This window comes from Branchiostoma lanceolatum, chromosome 4, assembly GCF_035083965.1.
Source record: "Branchiostoma lanceolatum isolate klBraLanc5 chromosome 4, klBraLanc5.hap2, whole genome shotgun sequence".
In the NCBI taxonomy this organism is placed as follows: Eukaryota; Metazoa; Chordata; class Leptocardii; order Amphioxiformes; family Branchiostomatidae; genus Branchiostoma; species Branchiostoma lanceolatum.
The window spans coordinates 15201265-15216558 of record NC_089725.1 but is presented as its reverse complement, the minus strand read 5'-3'; the positions used below and the strand labels follow the sequence as shown (position 1 = coordinate 15216558).

The 15294-nt window shown below is 40.9% G+C and overlaps 1 protein-coding gene across 2 annotated transcripts; it reads right to left on the bottom strand.

The window, feature by feature from the left end:
* Nucleotides 1–237: 237 nt before the first annotated feature.
* LOC136432835 (ubiquitin carboxyl-terminal hydrolase 2-like) lies at nucleotides 238–14432 on the bottom strand. Of its 2 annotated transcripts, none has more exons than XM_066424370.1 (12): nucleotides 14202–14432; nucleotides 12989–14069; nucleotides 9620–9697; nucleotides 8956–9082; nucleotides 6686–6794; nucleotides 6080–6199; nucleotides 4399–4463; nucleotides 3816–3919; nucleotides 3454–3528; nucleotides 2902–3088; nucleotides 2659–2785; nucleotides 238–1761 (listed from the first exon to the last, which is right to left on the bottom strand). In XM_066424370.1, the coding sequence occupies exons 2-12, from the start codon at nucleotides 13832–13834 to the stop codon at nucleotides 1677–1679; spliced, it is 1923 nt and encodes a 640-aa protein (XP_066280467.1). In that variant the 5' UTR covers nucleotides 13835–14069; nucleotides 14202–14432; the 3' UTR covers nucleotides 238–1676. The 2 variants fall into 2 exon arrangements, with proteins under 2 accessions (XP_066280467.1, XP_066280468.1); XM_066424371.1 differs by having other exon boundaries at nucleotides 12989–14060.
* Between the last annotated feature and the right edge of the window lie 862 nt (nucleotides 14433–15294).

Sequence of the window (15294 nt, the reverse complement as noted above, 5' to 3'; positions counted from 1 at the left end):
CATGTACGGGTCAGGCAGTGGCGTGGTGACACCACTGCGAACGAGCGATTTGTCAGAGTGAAGCTCGGACTCATTCGAAAGGTCTCTTGGCCAGGAGTTGAAAACTGATTTCAAATATCGTGCTCTATTCCCGAGTTACGAGTCTTTGAAATAAATAAGCCCAAAGTTTGACAGACCCTTGCAACTATGACAAGACATAATAAAAGATGAAATGATGAATACACCGAGTACCTGATCTGAGTTTTGATCTGTTTATTAAAGACCTCAATCCCTTTTGTACCAAGGACCCACGAGTGTGTATTTCCCCTACAACCAGTACCATCAACCACTTATCATCATCTGACACAGTTCACATTTCCCTCGTCTGCTTAGACTACAGATTGTTCTCCTGGCTACACATGTACATGTAGCTATCCTCAAAAGTTATTAGACTTTCAAAAAGCCACTTTCTGCTAACGTTATCTGCTGCTTGATGCAACTGACATTTCTGTCACCATTCTACTTGACAACCTCTGACAGGGACACCAACATTGTGAGTTAATGCCACCATAGAGGGCAGGGCATCAACAAAAGGAATTGTACATGATAGAAAATATTGCCATAATACACATCTTTTGGCTTATTTGCCATAGTTCTGTGCTATTGGCTGCCATTAAAAGCAAATATTCAGTTTGCTTGGCATCATCTTACTGTTCCTTGGCTGATTCCAGAGTGAGGGGTCCAGTTTATTTGTGTACGATAAATAACATCAAAAGTATAGTTTATATGTGCTAAAAATCCTCAACCCATCCACACCAGGCACAAACAACCCCATGTGGGGTAAGATATTATCTGTACTCCAATCAGGTATTCATTAATGATGCTAACATGCACACTAGACTCTATGACAACACAACAAACAGTGACATAATATAGATGTTCAAACACTATTGCAAAATCAACGTACAGCATGTAAACTTTAAAAACAAACAGGATATTGGGCCTCTTCTGCAAAATGTGATATGTACAAAATAAAATACATGATAAGGGGATACGTGAATTATGGGGTTAGAAACTGCATAATTCCATGGCAGTTTGCCTCTCATTTCAAGTGAAATGGTGCTAAATTGTATCCTTTTAAACATTTGGCATTGACAACATATCAAATTTACCCATGTAGTGGTCATCTAGAGGATTATATCTACATGTACATACATACATACATACATATATGTATGTATATCTATATCAGATTTTATATTACACATTTGCTGTTTGTTACATGTGTTATCTATATATCTATATACATACAAACAACCCTAGAACAAATATCATAGTAGAATTGATGCAGCTGAATATAACCGGCTTACCGGCACATGTATATACTAAATATTCTCAAAGATGAGCTGTTGATTCTACCTTCCAGCAGCACCACTATAGTTAGAACTGTTGTTAGGGGCAGTTGCTTTACACAACAATAGAGACTGTTTCTACCTTTCTTGTTTTGACACATTTTAACACTTTGGAAGGATACACCTTTACAATCTTTCATATTGTTACTAGACCAGAAAATTTGTCTTTGTCACAAAATAGCAACTCGAAATGTTACTTTTGTTTCTAAACAATTAGCTTGGTGGAAGACAGTAGTCAGTAAGTAGAATAAAACCTTGAATGCTCGAGGGTGTAATTTTGTGACACTACAACCGGGACTTGTCTCGTAGCTCATAGAACAGGACGTAAGCCTCCGATGATATTACACTGCTGGCCGAGATGGAGCTCACCCTGAAAATAAATAAAGAATCAACATTATGACAAGTCTCCCCACTAAGGACAGACAGGAGTCAGCTGTAAAAACTCTCTTTATGCGGACTGTCAACCACCCCCTGCACTCGATGGTACCGAACACCAGGCACCAGTACACCCGGCGGTCCCTAAGGAACCAATACCACTTCTCCACACCAAAATTCAGGACTGAGAGACTGAGAAATCCTTTCTATTGTATTTCAGGCAACAAGCCTCAGTAATCAGGACCTGTAAATGATGTGTTTGAATGCCTCTGCCACTTAACGGACCTACCCACAAACATTAGCTGTAACCATCTATGTCATTTTTAATATGTATATGAATGTTCAATGTGTATATGAATTTGTCACTTATTGTTCAATCCAGCCATGGCATGGGTGCTAAGCAATTTAAATTTGAATAAACAGTTCATGAAACAGTCCATGTGCTGTTATCACATTTTCATGTTAGAAAAAAATAAATGCAAGTGATCTCAAACCAGTTTAGCTCACTGAAGAGCTATTCTTCAACTGGTTGTGACAGTGAAGACAGACGCTATAATACAGAATTTACAGGTTCATTGTACCAAGGAAATTAGCTCTTTTCGACAGGCACAATGAACAGTGGACCACGGCTTAACGTCCCATCCTAAGAACTGCAACCATTTCCACGGCTTAACGTCCCATTCTAAGAACTGCAACCATTTCCACGGCTTAACGTCCCATTCTAAGAACTGCAACCATTTCCAGAAGTGTGCATATCGGGTGAGCGACACAGCCAGGATTTAAACTCACGGCTTCTTGGTACAGAGGCAGGGTCACTAACCACTAGACTACGCACACTCCGCATAAAACAAACATACCAGTGGCAACAGCAGAGGGATGAGAAAAGACCCACCTTGAGTCGTTGAAGCAGTGCCAGTCGCCTGATGTGGGGTACTTGCAGTACGCTGTGTAGTGGCCACCGAATGTTGTTCCTGAGTGGTTGGAGACTGCATACAGGTCGTAGGTAGCTGGGGCACTTCCTATGTAGCACAATGGGAAAATATGTTTAGACTACTGTCTTACAAGGTAGAGGTTGAAATAAACATGTACAAAACATGTGAAGTTACAATTTGCACTACTACACATCCGTCCCTACCTCTACTCTCAGGACATGTGAACTCTTGCAGGTTGAGCTTGGCCAGGGGGAAGTTGACCGTTGTGGACAGCTTCTGGCGATACCTCATGCCAGAGAACCGTTTCAGGTGCAGCACCAGGATCTTGGGCAGCCTCTGCAGGAAGAAGCGCTTGGTGCACTTCCGACGTGCCTTGCATCTGGAACAGGTCTGTTGGGCGACAAGGGCTCCGTCAAAAGATTTGCAGTACAGTAAGGTCTAATAGATTACTCTTGTGAGCATGTTTCAACATTATCTCCAGAGGTTTATGTAGATTTGTAACAACGGAAGCTTTTAAGTAGTTTTAGAAATGGTAGGACTAAAGAGTTTACCATGAACACTTCAATATGTTTTCTATTTGTAAAGAATAAACCTTGTATACAGCACTGGATAACACTGCCCAAGTGTTTATCTAAAAAAAAACAGCTGCAACACTCACTCACTCACTCACTCACTCACTATCCAGTTTAACGAAACAACAAATCGGACTAGATCTACTTTCTGTCAAAGACACCCAACGACCAACCAATACTCACAGGCTTCTCATCCCCATCCAGAACCTCCTCTTCCACAAAGTCCCGTAGACAATCTCGTACATCAATGCTGGACTTCTGCAATAAAAGGATCTCATCAGCAAAATGCAGAAATTGCTCCAGCGCAAAGTCATGTACATGAGCATTATAACTTCTGTATCAGTGTGTACACTGCTATATCAGTCTGTAAGAACCAGTGCAATCTACCTGTTTATGCAGAGGAAAATACTTTTAACGCTCTTCAGTTATTTTGGATGGGAAAAATTACAGAAAAAAAAGGTTTTACAAAGCACCAAGACAAGAGCAGCTACAGTATATTCATAAGTACTAAGCTATATTCCCTATTTATAACACTGTTTTCTCACCTTGGGTATTGGCAGCGACAAATCCCAAAAAGGGTCAAAGGTAACAGAACAATGCTGGCAGTGCGTGCACTGTAGCACACTCTTCAGCTGGCCTACAAACAGGTCTGAAACACAAGTAAAGATGCACCATGTATGTGAAAAGTGGCAAGGATTAAAACAGTACATTCAAAGCTACGAATATCTGAGAGAAATCCAAGGCCTAGTGACATATAACTCTTCAAGTGGGAATTTTACCAATGGCAGTTTTACAGATGCATTGTACATGAATGTTACCATTTGTAAGTTATAACACTTCTGTGGTTTTAAGTCACTGCTCTCATTAAGCTGCTATATGACTATCTTTCACATGATGTATTAACCTTGTAAGAAATAGTTTGAAACTGAAAAAAACACTGCAATAAGATAGAAAATTGCTGCATCTCACAGGTGTCCATAATAAACTTATCAGCACCTTCAGAAAGACTGGTCAAAATGAATACTGATACCAAGTTCTATTCACCACATCTTCACCACAACTAACCAGTGTGCCAGTACCAATACTTAGTGCTTAAGTTAAGAAAGGCAGGTTGAAGGTATAACCTACCTGTGATTTGGCTGTTGTCCCTGAGTAAGTACTTGGTCCAGGCATGCCGAGCCTTCTGTTCATCACTGCAGGCAAAAAAAAACAAAAACATGTAAGATATCAGACCATCACACATCCCTGTGCACCTACTATTAGTACTAGTCACTGCTCATATCCATCCAACACTCTGGACCTACTGGAAAATATCTAGTCCAGAGAGCACCAGTTGTGATCAAGGTTATTCCATCTCTTCAGTGAACAGGCTGGTACATTTGAGTAGCATCAACATATCTGTCGAGCACTGACATCATGCTAGTAGAGGTAGCACTTTCAACAACAACAAAAATTCCACATTTGCATCACCACATTTTGCTCAGTTTATTGAGGTGATGTTTTATTGGATAGCCTACAAAATTAATGGGTATATAAATTAAATCCATTTCTACACACAACAGTTGACCAGTCACTGAAAATGTAGCTTTCTGGAAAAGGAAAGCTGGCAAAATATTTATGCAGTAGTAACATCTTGAGGGGTACTGTGTCACTAATCCAAAAAAAGATAGGGCGTAAGCATACTACTATTGCTAGAACAGAGGGGTCAAATGGCCGCAGAAACAGCTGCCTTTTCTTCCCTGTTTACAAGTAACTTCTAAGTACAGACACATCACAAAAATCAATGTAGGTGGAGTGTGTGTGGAATGTCTGGAGCAGTGTGTGTATATATTAACCATATGTATCCATGTGCTGGCAGATCTGGCAACAGTTTCAGTGTATGTAGTGTGTTCTAGATGTGTCCCAACCAGACTGGTTGAGCACAGTAGTCTGGCAGACCATGAGCAGAGGGGAATCCTGGGCATGTAAGCACCATGGCACCCTGCCGTCTGTAGGCGCTCCTGTGCTGTATATAGACAGCTGGGGCTTGAACTTGACCTTGTTCGACATTGACTCAACATAAGCGCATCTGAAGAAGATCCTGTATTAGCATCAATATAGAGGCTGTCCTTATGTCCTTGGATCCATCCAGGCATTAAGTTTTCAGCATAATATCAGTCATGACAGGTGTACTAGTACATGTACAAGGATTTAAAACATGATGTAACAGGATCTGTACAGTAGTTCTTAGTATACTGCAGCTCCAAAAGGCAAAAAGGGGACAAAACTAGATTCATTTAAATTTGCGTATCATGCAGAATTTTGTAGTTAAGCTAAATAAATCAACTATCACACCAAACTCTGTTATCTTATACTTCACATTGTGTATGTATGAGTGAAGATAGTACAAGATGAAGGTTTGCGTGTGGATACCCAGACAACTTTGTCATCCATAGCTCACATAGCTAATCCTACTGTCTCCAAGACACTGGCAGTGACAAATAGTCGCTTACCGGCTCAAAAAGCTATCCCTTGCAATGTAAATTATTCATGTCAAGTAACTGGGAGCACCTTTATCATAGTACTTACATATACCTGTAAACAAGCTCAGTAATCTCTTAGCAGGTTTATGAGATTTATAGTCCCTGATACTGGTACTTATGTTTTCAATTACGTAAGAATAAAAAAAGTGTACTTTTGCTGGTCTTTGACTGATTATATTTCCAGGAAGATTACTTAGTCTAAGACATGTGTGAGAAGTTTGAAATTCTACAGTACAATTCCGCAGGAATAGTAAGACATTTAAGACTGGCATGAGTTCCCAGCCTACCTGAGTCTCTCTATCTCTTCATCATCGCCATAGCTGGGTTTAGGTTTGACCTGCACCTTGTTGATGTCATCATGGAGACCTTCCAGCAGGAAACGCAGAAACTCTTGGCTGTCTTGTTGGCTGTGTGCAGGAAGGGACAGCATTAGAGTACATTAATTACATTAAAATGCATGACATACAATGCAGTACCTTCTAACAGTATGCAATTGGAAGAGTAATTGATGATTTGCAAAAGTCATGTAATTTGGCAATGATTGAAAAAAAAATTATGTAAATATAAAACATAATCAAATAGTGCTACAATTGCAGGGCTTGAGATTGTGTTTTTTTCTACATTTTCTGCCAATAAGTGATTTGCAATACTGTGTCTATATTCTTTCAACTTGACATATTGCTACTGTTTTTTTCCTGCAACCTGAAAAGAATTTGCTGCAAATTGTAGGGGAATATTTTGAGCTCTGGACAGTAATAAAAACATTCATGAAATGACAAATCATGAAATGACTTTTTCATTTAGCCTAACAGTGACAGAATGAATACAGTAAACAGTAAAGATACTTTACAACATTACAGTATACAGTGAGAGGGGCCTTTACAACTACTCACTTGTATCCCACAAAACGGGGTGCAAACTTCTGGATCTGGGCTTTGAATGCAGAAGGGCTGACTGCATCGCTTGATCCCTTCCACATCTGCTTGATCAGGTTGGCAAACGCTGTGGATGAAGGTGGAACAAATACACATGTAGATTAGTAGGGTACAACAGGGTAGACATGCATGTGCCTTATGTATATGTAGAAATCTGAGGAATAGTACAGCCTTGGATGTTTAGGTCTATTCATTCCTACTGTGGAATGAGACCAGAAAGACGAGCAATATCAATGAAGTTTTCAATGACAAAGATATGATTATGAATAATAATTCAACTAGAAAATTGACTGTTGGCACTGATGCCTCTGGTGCATTCAAGAAAGATAAATATAGCCCATGCAGCCATGGATATAGATGTATTGGTGTGGAACTGACCCGATAGCAGTTTTAAACAGACAAAGATTAAAGCATCAAGTGATATTGATAATTTTGGACATTGTAAATATAACCTCAGGTTACCTCAGGACTGTGCAGGTGGTTGGCTTCATGACCTGATAAACTTTCACTCTTAACTGTCTTCAACAGTCCTGACTACCAGAGAATAACCTGAGGCACACTGGTTTACTTTACACTAACCACTGCATTTTTTGAACAGTCTGGTGTGACAGAAATAGTCTTTCTCCTCAATAAAAAAGAGACTAAGTTGATGTGCATACATGTATGATGGCATATCAAACCACACCTAAACTGTTGATACTATCAGGTTGTGACCCTGATCATTCAATTTCAGGGTCTTTAACAAGATCTCACAAAATCAGGTATTTCTCCTTATCATACTTTTACGTCATCAGATCCAAGGCTTTTGAAGGATATGATATTATTTAAAAGTCACTGTAAAACATGGTGTCAAAAATGTCTACCACTGCTAATGCGACTAGCTACATGTATATGTACAGTACATGTATCAGGGAGGCATTTCCTATTATTTATTTTGATCCATTATCCCATACAGTTTTCTGTGTACCGTGTGCAAACCACTAGGCATATATCAGTCCGGCACTGATTACAGAGAAGCCAATAGCTACATGTACTCAACCATTCAGATTCAGAACCTGATGGGCCTGCTATACATGCAAGTAGTGAGGGCACATACACTATAGTAATCGTCTTGACATTTCATGGTATGGGACTTTGCTTTAATAGGTACTAATATAATAAGTAAGGATCTTTGGATCTGTGATCATATAAAGGATCTGCGTTACATCGTGTCTCACCCGATATCAAGCTCTTCAACTTTCTCTGAAGCAGTGTACAACTGGACTGAACAAACAAAAGCACAATGGCCTGAACTGCCTGAAGGCGAAAACACAGGCTCAACCCTTCTTTTGAAAACAGCATTCCCTGCTAGTTCAACATATCTGAATGCCTCACTAGGGGATGTAGAGAGCCCTGAATGTTGCCCAAGAGCTCTTGTCACACTGGCCCCATGGCAGGTATTTGTTCCATGGGAGGTACAGTATGTGGGTCCATTTATTGATTTTTAGGGATGAATTACACTCTCAGGCAAAAGCTGTAGCCAAACAACTGCGTGTGAGCATGTGTTTAGTCATAGGTTAGAATCACTTGACTGCAAAGCAGCATATGGCAGAGCTTGCTCATTTAGAAATGGGTCATGTTGTGGTTATGTTGTGGATAATACAAGTGTCAACATGTGGTTGAAGTGGGAAGCTCAAGAGATATGTAGGGCATGGTTCACTTAATTCTAACCAGTAAACTGTTGTAAGTGTGACATTTCTTGCATGAGAGACAATTCTGCTTAGTCCTTTTATTGAACTTCATTATTGAAGGTTAGCAAAAATTACACACTGAAGCACAAGGCCTGGTATTTCCTACTGTGTTGCTTTATGTTACTTACAGTGGACTACTTTCTCATTACCAAGTCAGAGCCACCCAACACACAACATGGTACCTATTCATGGTCCTAACATCCCCCAGAAATTCCTGTCCAACACATTATTCATACAGGGAATGGTTGCCACAAATGTAATTTATACAACCTACTTACCCACATTTTGGGATAATCACATGGATTTAAATACGGCGAGGTGTCAGAAGCATCAGATGTCCATGTCTCTGAATATTCATATAATCATGGTGCCGCAGGTGCACTCATCTTATGACTGAAGCACCCGCCCATCACTGTCCTACTTTTTAGTATTGATCTGGGTGAGCGATAGTCCTTACCCAGATGGGCAAAGAGATATATTGCCAGCAGTGATACACACCTTTCATGAGGGCTCCTTTCATACTGCTGTTGGAGTCCTTGAGGTCAAAGATGTAGTTGTCGTTCATGCAGTAATCAGCCAGCTGCTTGGTGTGACTCAGACACTGCAGGATGGAGTTCATGAAGCACTGCAACGAAACACAACATGGTGATGGAACCATCCTCTACAGAGCAGGGGTTATACAGGGATGGACAAGGATGCAGTCTCCAGGACCCATCCCTCGGTCCCAAGACGGAAATTTGCTTGTCAGAATGGACAAAAAATTCACCAAAAAATTTGAACTTCATGACATGAAACTCATAAAAATGTATTTTAGTAGGCTTAAAATGACAGATTTAACAATGAAAACCAACAACTTTTAGAAAACTACAACTTTTAAACGTAAATTGTTGAAGTGGGTTACAGATGAAACCAATGGTAAATTTGCCATACCGAGGGTAACATTAATGTAAGAGGTACCATAGTACTAGTACTAGTAAATGATCACATCTAATGCCATCACCATACTAGTAAGCACTTGGCTATGTTGACTTCTGCCTGTGGAAATGTCAAAAGGCTGGACCTAACCTAAGTCATAAACATCATTTACAACTGTACAGTTCACGCAGGTGTATAAGAACTACCATCAATTGTTTACTACTACTGGAGGGCTATAAGTACTTACAGTGTTGCCCAAGTTTCGCAGCCCCACCAATCCCTCTGCTGATGAGCCTCCTATTGACGAACGGCGACTGTTGGCACCCTATGAGTTAAACAACACTCAGTTACCAACACACAATTCTGTTTATTTACCGTTGTGTTTATCATGGTAATCAACAACACATTAACATGTAGATGTATGTATAAATTCAGACCTTGCTTTATGGTTGTCATACAAAAGGAAAGAAAAAAAAAGTTGCATGATCTAGCAAAAAAAGAGGTTAAACTATACAGTCTATCAATCAATATCACTGATATGTGAGACTGATAGCAATATGTTCTAATAACAAAGCCTTTTGATATCTGATGACTTATTAGATTTCCACTCTTCAGAACATGTTTCCTACCAAACAAATCATAATCAATAATGCCAAGCTGACACCTACATGTAATTCCTATAGTTTATATATAGCAGCTGACAATAGCTAAATGGGTAAAGGTCCCTTAGCCTTTTTGAGGCCATAGGGGCAGTGGGTTGTTACAAGTAATCCACTGTGCCTTGGGCAAGGTATTGGAAGGCAGAGCCCATCCCTCTTCTTCCACCACATGCACCTTTCCCCAACCCGTCAGGTATCCATGCACACCCAGCCCTAGTATGACATCTTACAATATCTTATCAAAACTCTTACCATATGCAAAAATTGATCAAACATGATTATTGTACTTAATCCATGTCTAAGCTTTCTAACATGTGATTAGGCCTAGGGTGTCAGTTTGCTGCCCTATTAGTATTACTGCTACATGAATGGTTACAAAATTCCACTATTGTTCAATGGCCTTGGGGAGTGCTAAATGACTGTTCATGTAGATGCCACGTACTTGAGAATTTGTCTTGTGTGTTGGTAATCTATGTTTAACTCCAAGTCATCTGAACATTTACTGTTAAGTACAATCTGTGATTCCTAACTTGAACTGCTCTGTCAATGTTACAACGACTGTTGTGAAACCATAGGTCCCTAAATTTGGCATGGGTAAGTAGTGTGCCTGTTGGCTATAGAGCAGGCATTCCACAAATATCTCTGCTCTTGACCCAAACATTCCAATGACTGAAACTGCATCTGTAAATAATGAGGAAGGTTTCTTTGTTGACAAACACTATCAGGTTCTTTCGGTTTATCCACATCTGCAGAATTTCACATGAAACTTTGCTTTCATTTTCGATCCAAGCCTCCTGTTGTTTACCCAGATATACTTTAAAAATACTGTATCCGTGAAATGGAACATATCTAACAGCAGGTCTATTCCATGTACTGCACTGTGGTGATCAGTCCAATACCTGACCAATACACCTAAATTCCAGACCATTGATCAGCGGTCAGTGACCCTGATGGCCCTTGACCCAGAGTCCAGAATGTGAGGCAGCTTTGAACAGGCCTAGGAATAACCTGCTCTTATGATCATGAGTATGTACATGTGCTCTGCACTAGAAACTTGAAACCAAATGGCATTGAGAAAGGTAGTACAGTACAACATTCTACTAGTGCTAGTAGGTCACAAGCACTGACAAATTTAATGATTTACCCTTCCTAGTCACAGTGAGATTGTGAGGGACCTTGGTTTAGGGTTTACTGACTGTCATCAAGATTAGTTGGGTATCTTACAGCTTCCTCCCTGAACAAATATAGCTCTGAATGCCTTCATGTCTGTCAGGGGTCTGACATCATCACCACCCACTAGAGGAGACCTCCAAATATAGAAATCAGTTCTGGTTGAGGTGTAGAGGAGTCATTGGTACTTTACTGATGTATATTCCAATGTTCCTGGACCTTCATAATGTATGTACATCCCAAACTAAAGATTTGTTCAGATGTTTAAAATAGCAACTTGCTGACATGACTGAATTTCGCTGAACACATAAACTGGGGATGGTGTGGGTGAAATGGCATTTAGTCAGTGGATGTATAATGGTCACCTCACCTTGGCTTGACCTCGCCATGATGGCTTGTTCAATCTTACATGTGATATATGTGATCGTGCTAATCAATGTACGTAGTACGTTGCACAAAAAGAACAGATATGTAGGTTGGTAACTTTCCACTACAAAGAAGACATAACATTGTGTTAAGTACCATAATCCCTTCAATCTCTCTAAGTCTTGAATTTTTCGTGTGGCAGATTGCATGATAGGATTTAGTAATCACCTGTGCCGCCTCTTCAGGCCTATATAAGGTGGTGGGTGATTCTGTGATTGCTAGTACAGACATCACAGAGGCTATCATTAGAACTGTGGGCTTTGCTATCCCTTTGGCACAGGTGGTTGATAGATACATGCAACAAAAGCATCAGGGTGGTTAAGTTCACGACACTGGAATATTGATTGCCACTCCACATGAGCAATCACCTGCTAGTACACTATGCAGGGGTCATTTCATTTACATTGTTCAAAATGATCTACATATACCTAGCAACCTGTGTTTAATATAACCACACTTCCTGTACCTTCAAGGCCATTACAAAAGGAAGACTGCATTCTATCAACTAGCCTCCATTCCCAAAGGATGCTGCTATCTCTTACATAAAACAACCAGGGTACTGTTGAAGGATTAATGGTTACATGAAGCCATAAGGCCAAATGGGGTCCGATCATATCAATAGCCATGCCTTCCCAAGAGGGCACAAACAGGTTTTGTGGAATTCAGGCATTTAGATCCCTACTGTAATGTGACTGTCCCAAAGGTACACCTGGCAATTAGGGAAAGGTTTCCTATGGGAGCTGCAATATTTTTGTGGTAAATATGAGACTTGACCATTGTCAACAAGACTTTTACAAGGGAACTGGGAAGACTGTCTGTGGTGTCTTACATGATTACAAAACAAAAGATAATATCCCTGTTGTAATTTTGTGCTGGAGCCAACTGAAGGTTCTGTGCTGAGAATAGAACATCCTGGAGGGACATGTCAACAGCCACCATGCATCAGCAAATGATGCCTGCGGATGATTGATTGATTTTGTGTTCAGCTATCAATTTATGCTTCACTATGCTAGGTAACACCTCTCAAATTTTCCCTCTGTTGTAAACACCATCTATCTCTTTGTGTCACATACAATGTATGTATTTATACATATGCATGTTAGTGTATGAGTTACTCATAAACTAACATACATGTATACAAATGTGTGTGCTAAAATCCTGGTGTTGTTACATGACAGTCACTGTTTTTACTGCTACAAGATAATAATAGATTGCACGACCAAGCAACAAAATGTTTTTCACCCTTTGAGGAAAAGGAACTTGTTCCTTATCATTTCTCTCCCCTTATATTTACTTTTGATCATAAGCTTTAGGCGCAAGAAGTAGCTCTGAAGTAACACAACTCATGTAGAAATACTTACACTGCTGGGAGGTGTTCCGTGGTTGGTTAGTCTTGTTACTGCAGATGGACTGTCATTCTCCCTGTCCACAGAGCTGGATCTGGAGATACGATCCCGGACTGGGCTGCCTTTCCTTCTGTCTGTACTGAAGTCCAGCGTGATTTCTTGGCTTCCTCGACTACCAGACACCTGAGTCTTGGAGACTCTTGAGGAAGAATGGGAAGTTCTTGATGGCAAATCTTCACTTTTATAGTTTAGTTTGGATATTGAATTAGTCCTTGGCAGGGTGTTCCTGGTCTTGTAAGGATCACTTTTACTGGTCGGGTCGCTGGTTGTTGACAGTCTCTCGAATCTGCTGGTGAGGTCCGAGACGCTGTGTGACTTAGAACTACTGTCCAATTTGGTGATTGTCACGTGCGCACCACCTGAAGCTGATGACGAATACCGCGAGGAAGACGTGCTGCTACTGTCGCGATACTTGTCACTAGCATATCTATAAGAGTCATCGTGCTTGTCGGTATGAACAGATTTGATAGGTGATGTTCTTGTGCTCCCATTGTAGGTGCCCCACCTGTCCTTAGGTATTCTGTTTCCCTCTCTATCCAGTGGCCCTGGGCCATTGGGAAGGCTACGACTACTCGCATAGCTTCGACCGTAAGTTGTGGAGTAGTTGTCCGCTGGAGAAGGATCTCTCCTTCGGTACCCAGAAGAAATGGTTTCGTTCCTGGAAGGCATTAGGGACGATGAAGATTGATAATTGTAGATACTTTGATACCGTTTTGACAGCAGTGTTGTGCTTCCACCCGCCATAGGAGAGCTCTCACGAATGGGTGATCTAGTAACAGTTCGGTACTCGGAGTAAGACATGCCACCAGAGAGTCACTAAAACCGTATCAAGGTTTGGAGAGCTTTTCTCGTCATAGTACATATGGCTGTTTGATGAGCTTTACATTAACATTCCAGAAATCTTGCGTCAAGACCACTTCCTGTCCCTGGCTGGTTCACCCACACACCGGTATGTCACTTCTGCTGGTGCCGCCCTCTCACAGACTTGGTCAATCAGCCGGTCCTGCCACCACTCGCTTTGGGATTCCTGGCCTTCCTGTGCCACAGATGGAAATAAAAATGGATGTGATGCTAATTGCGGTCAGTTAAAGCAAACATACGTACCCAAACAGACCGAGAAATCACGCCATACCAACACACCCCCTTGACGTTTCTCCGTGTAACCCACCTCTCGGAAAGCGTCCTCGGTACGTCGTCAGTTTGGGGGCTTTTACTCGAGTCCCGCCGAATGGAAATGATCCAGATACGTAGAATATCGTAGACGACGTCTTTATGTGGGTACGACGAACATCCTGGCCGCGACAAGTGCCGGTTTGTTACGTAGTCGTCGTCAGAGTGCAAGACGCTCCCGAATCATCATCGCCCGAGCCGCCATTATTAGATCAGTCACGTGACAGAAATTTTGAGATGTTTTCATGGCGACCTACTCTCGTGACCAGGATTGTTAGGAATGCCCCTTCTCACTCCCAGGGCACCGCGCGCAGTCGCGAAATATCGTGACGTCACGGTACTCACAAGTTCAGATTGAGAGTGAACCACTGGAAGTATTGGTATCTATTTAGTTGTATGGGTTTCTTTCTTACATAAAGAAGATAACTGGCGTTGTGATTGATTCTATCGTATAGTGAGCGTTTGTGTACGTGATTGTGCGTGTGTGTGTGTGTGTTTGCTTAGTCTATGAAGGTTAGACATTCAGGTAAAATACTACACTAATTTGCATACTTACATTCGTGAAACGTTTTCTCCCCTACTGACTCCCACCCCACGAGACTACCATTTCATATTTTTTCTTATGTAATAAGAAAACGGTAACTTGAAAAAGAAAACAGCCGGAGGGAGTCTACAACAGAGGCTATGTTTGAAAATTGATTGTTCTCACTAAGACGATGTTCGCGTGACAACCATGCATGGCTGGAGACATGCCAACACCTGAGAAAACGCAGCAGATCAATTTTGATTATCTCTTCATACATCGCCATACATCCTGACATGTAGGACAACATACCCTCGCCAAATGATGTTAACTTTTTCGATTATAATATTTCTCACTGACTATGCAAATAAGGTACTCATTTGCATGAATTACATCAGTTGATCTTCTTGACCCAAATAACACAAGTTGTCCAAAGTATGATAGTCTTATCTTAGTAAAGAAGGTTATTGCCCTGATTTGCATGCATGATGTCTGAAAATGTTCACCTTTACTTATCTAATGCGTGCTAATGCAGCAAGTATGAAATTCCCGTCATTTACCACTATGG

Excerpts from the sequence above, each read along its gene's own strand:
- LOC136432835 (XM_066424370.1), bottom strand. The coding sequence starts at position 13,834 with ATGTCTTACTCCGAGTACCGAACTGTTACTAGATCACCCATTCGTGAG. Across the intron at positions 3,529-3,815 it reads TGTCGCTGCCAATACCCAAG|AAGTCCAGCATTGATGTACG; the intron begins GTGAGAAAACAG and ends CTTTTATTGCAG. Across the intron at positions 1,762-2,658 it reads CACTGCTTCAACGACTCAAG|GGTGAGCTCCATCTCGGCCA; the intron begins GTGGGTCTTTTC and ends ATTTATTTTCAG.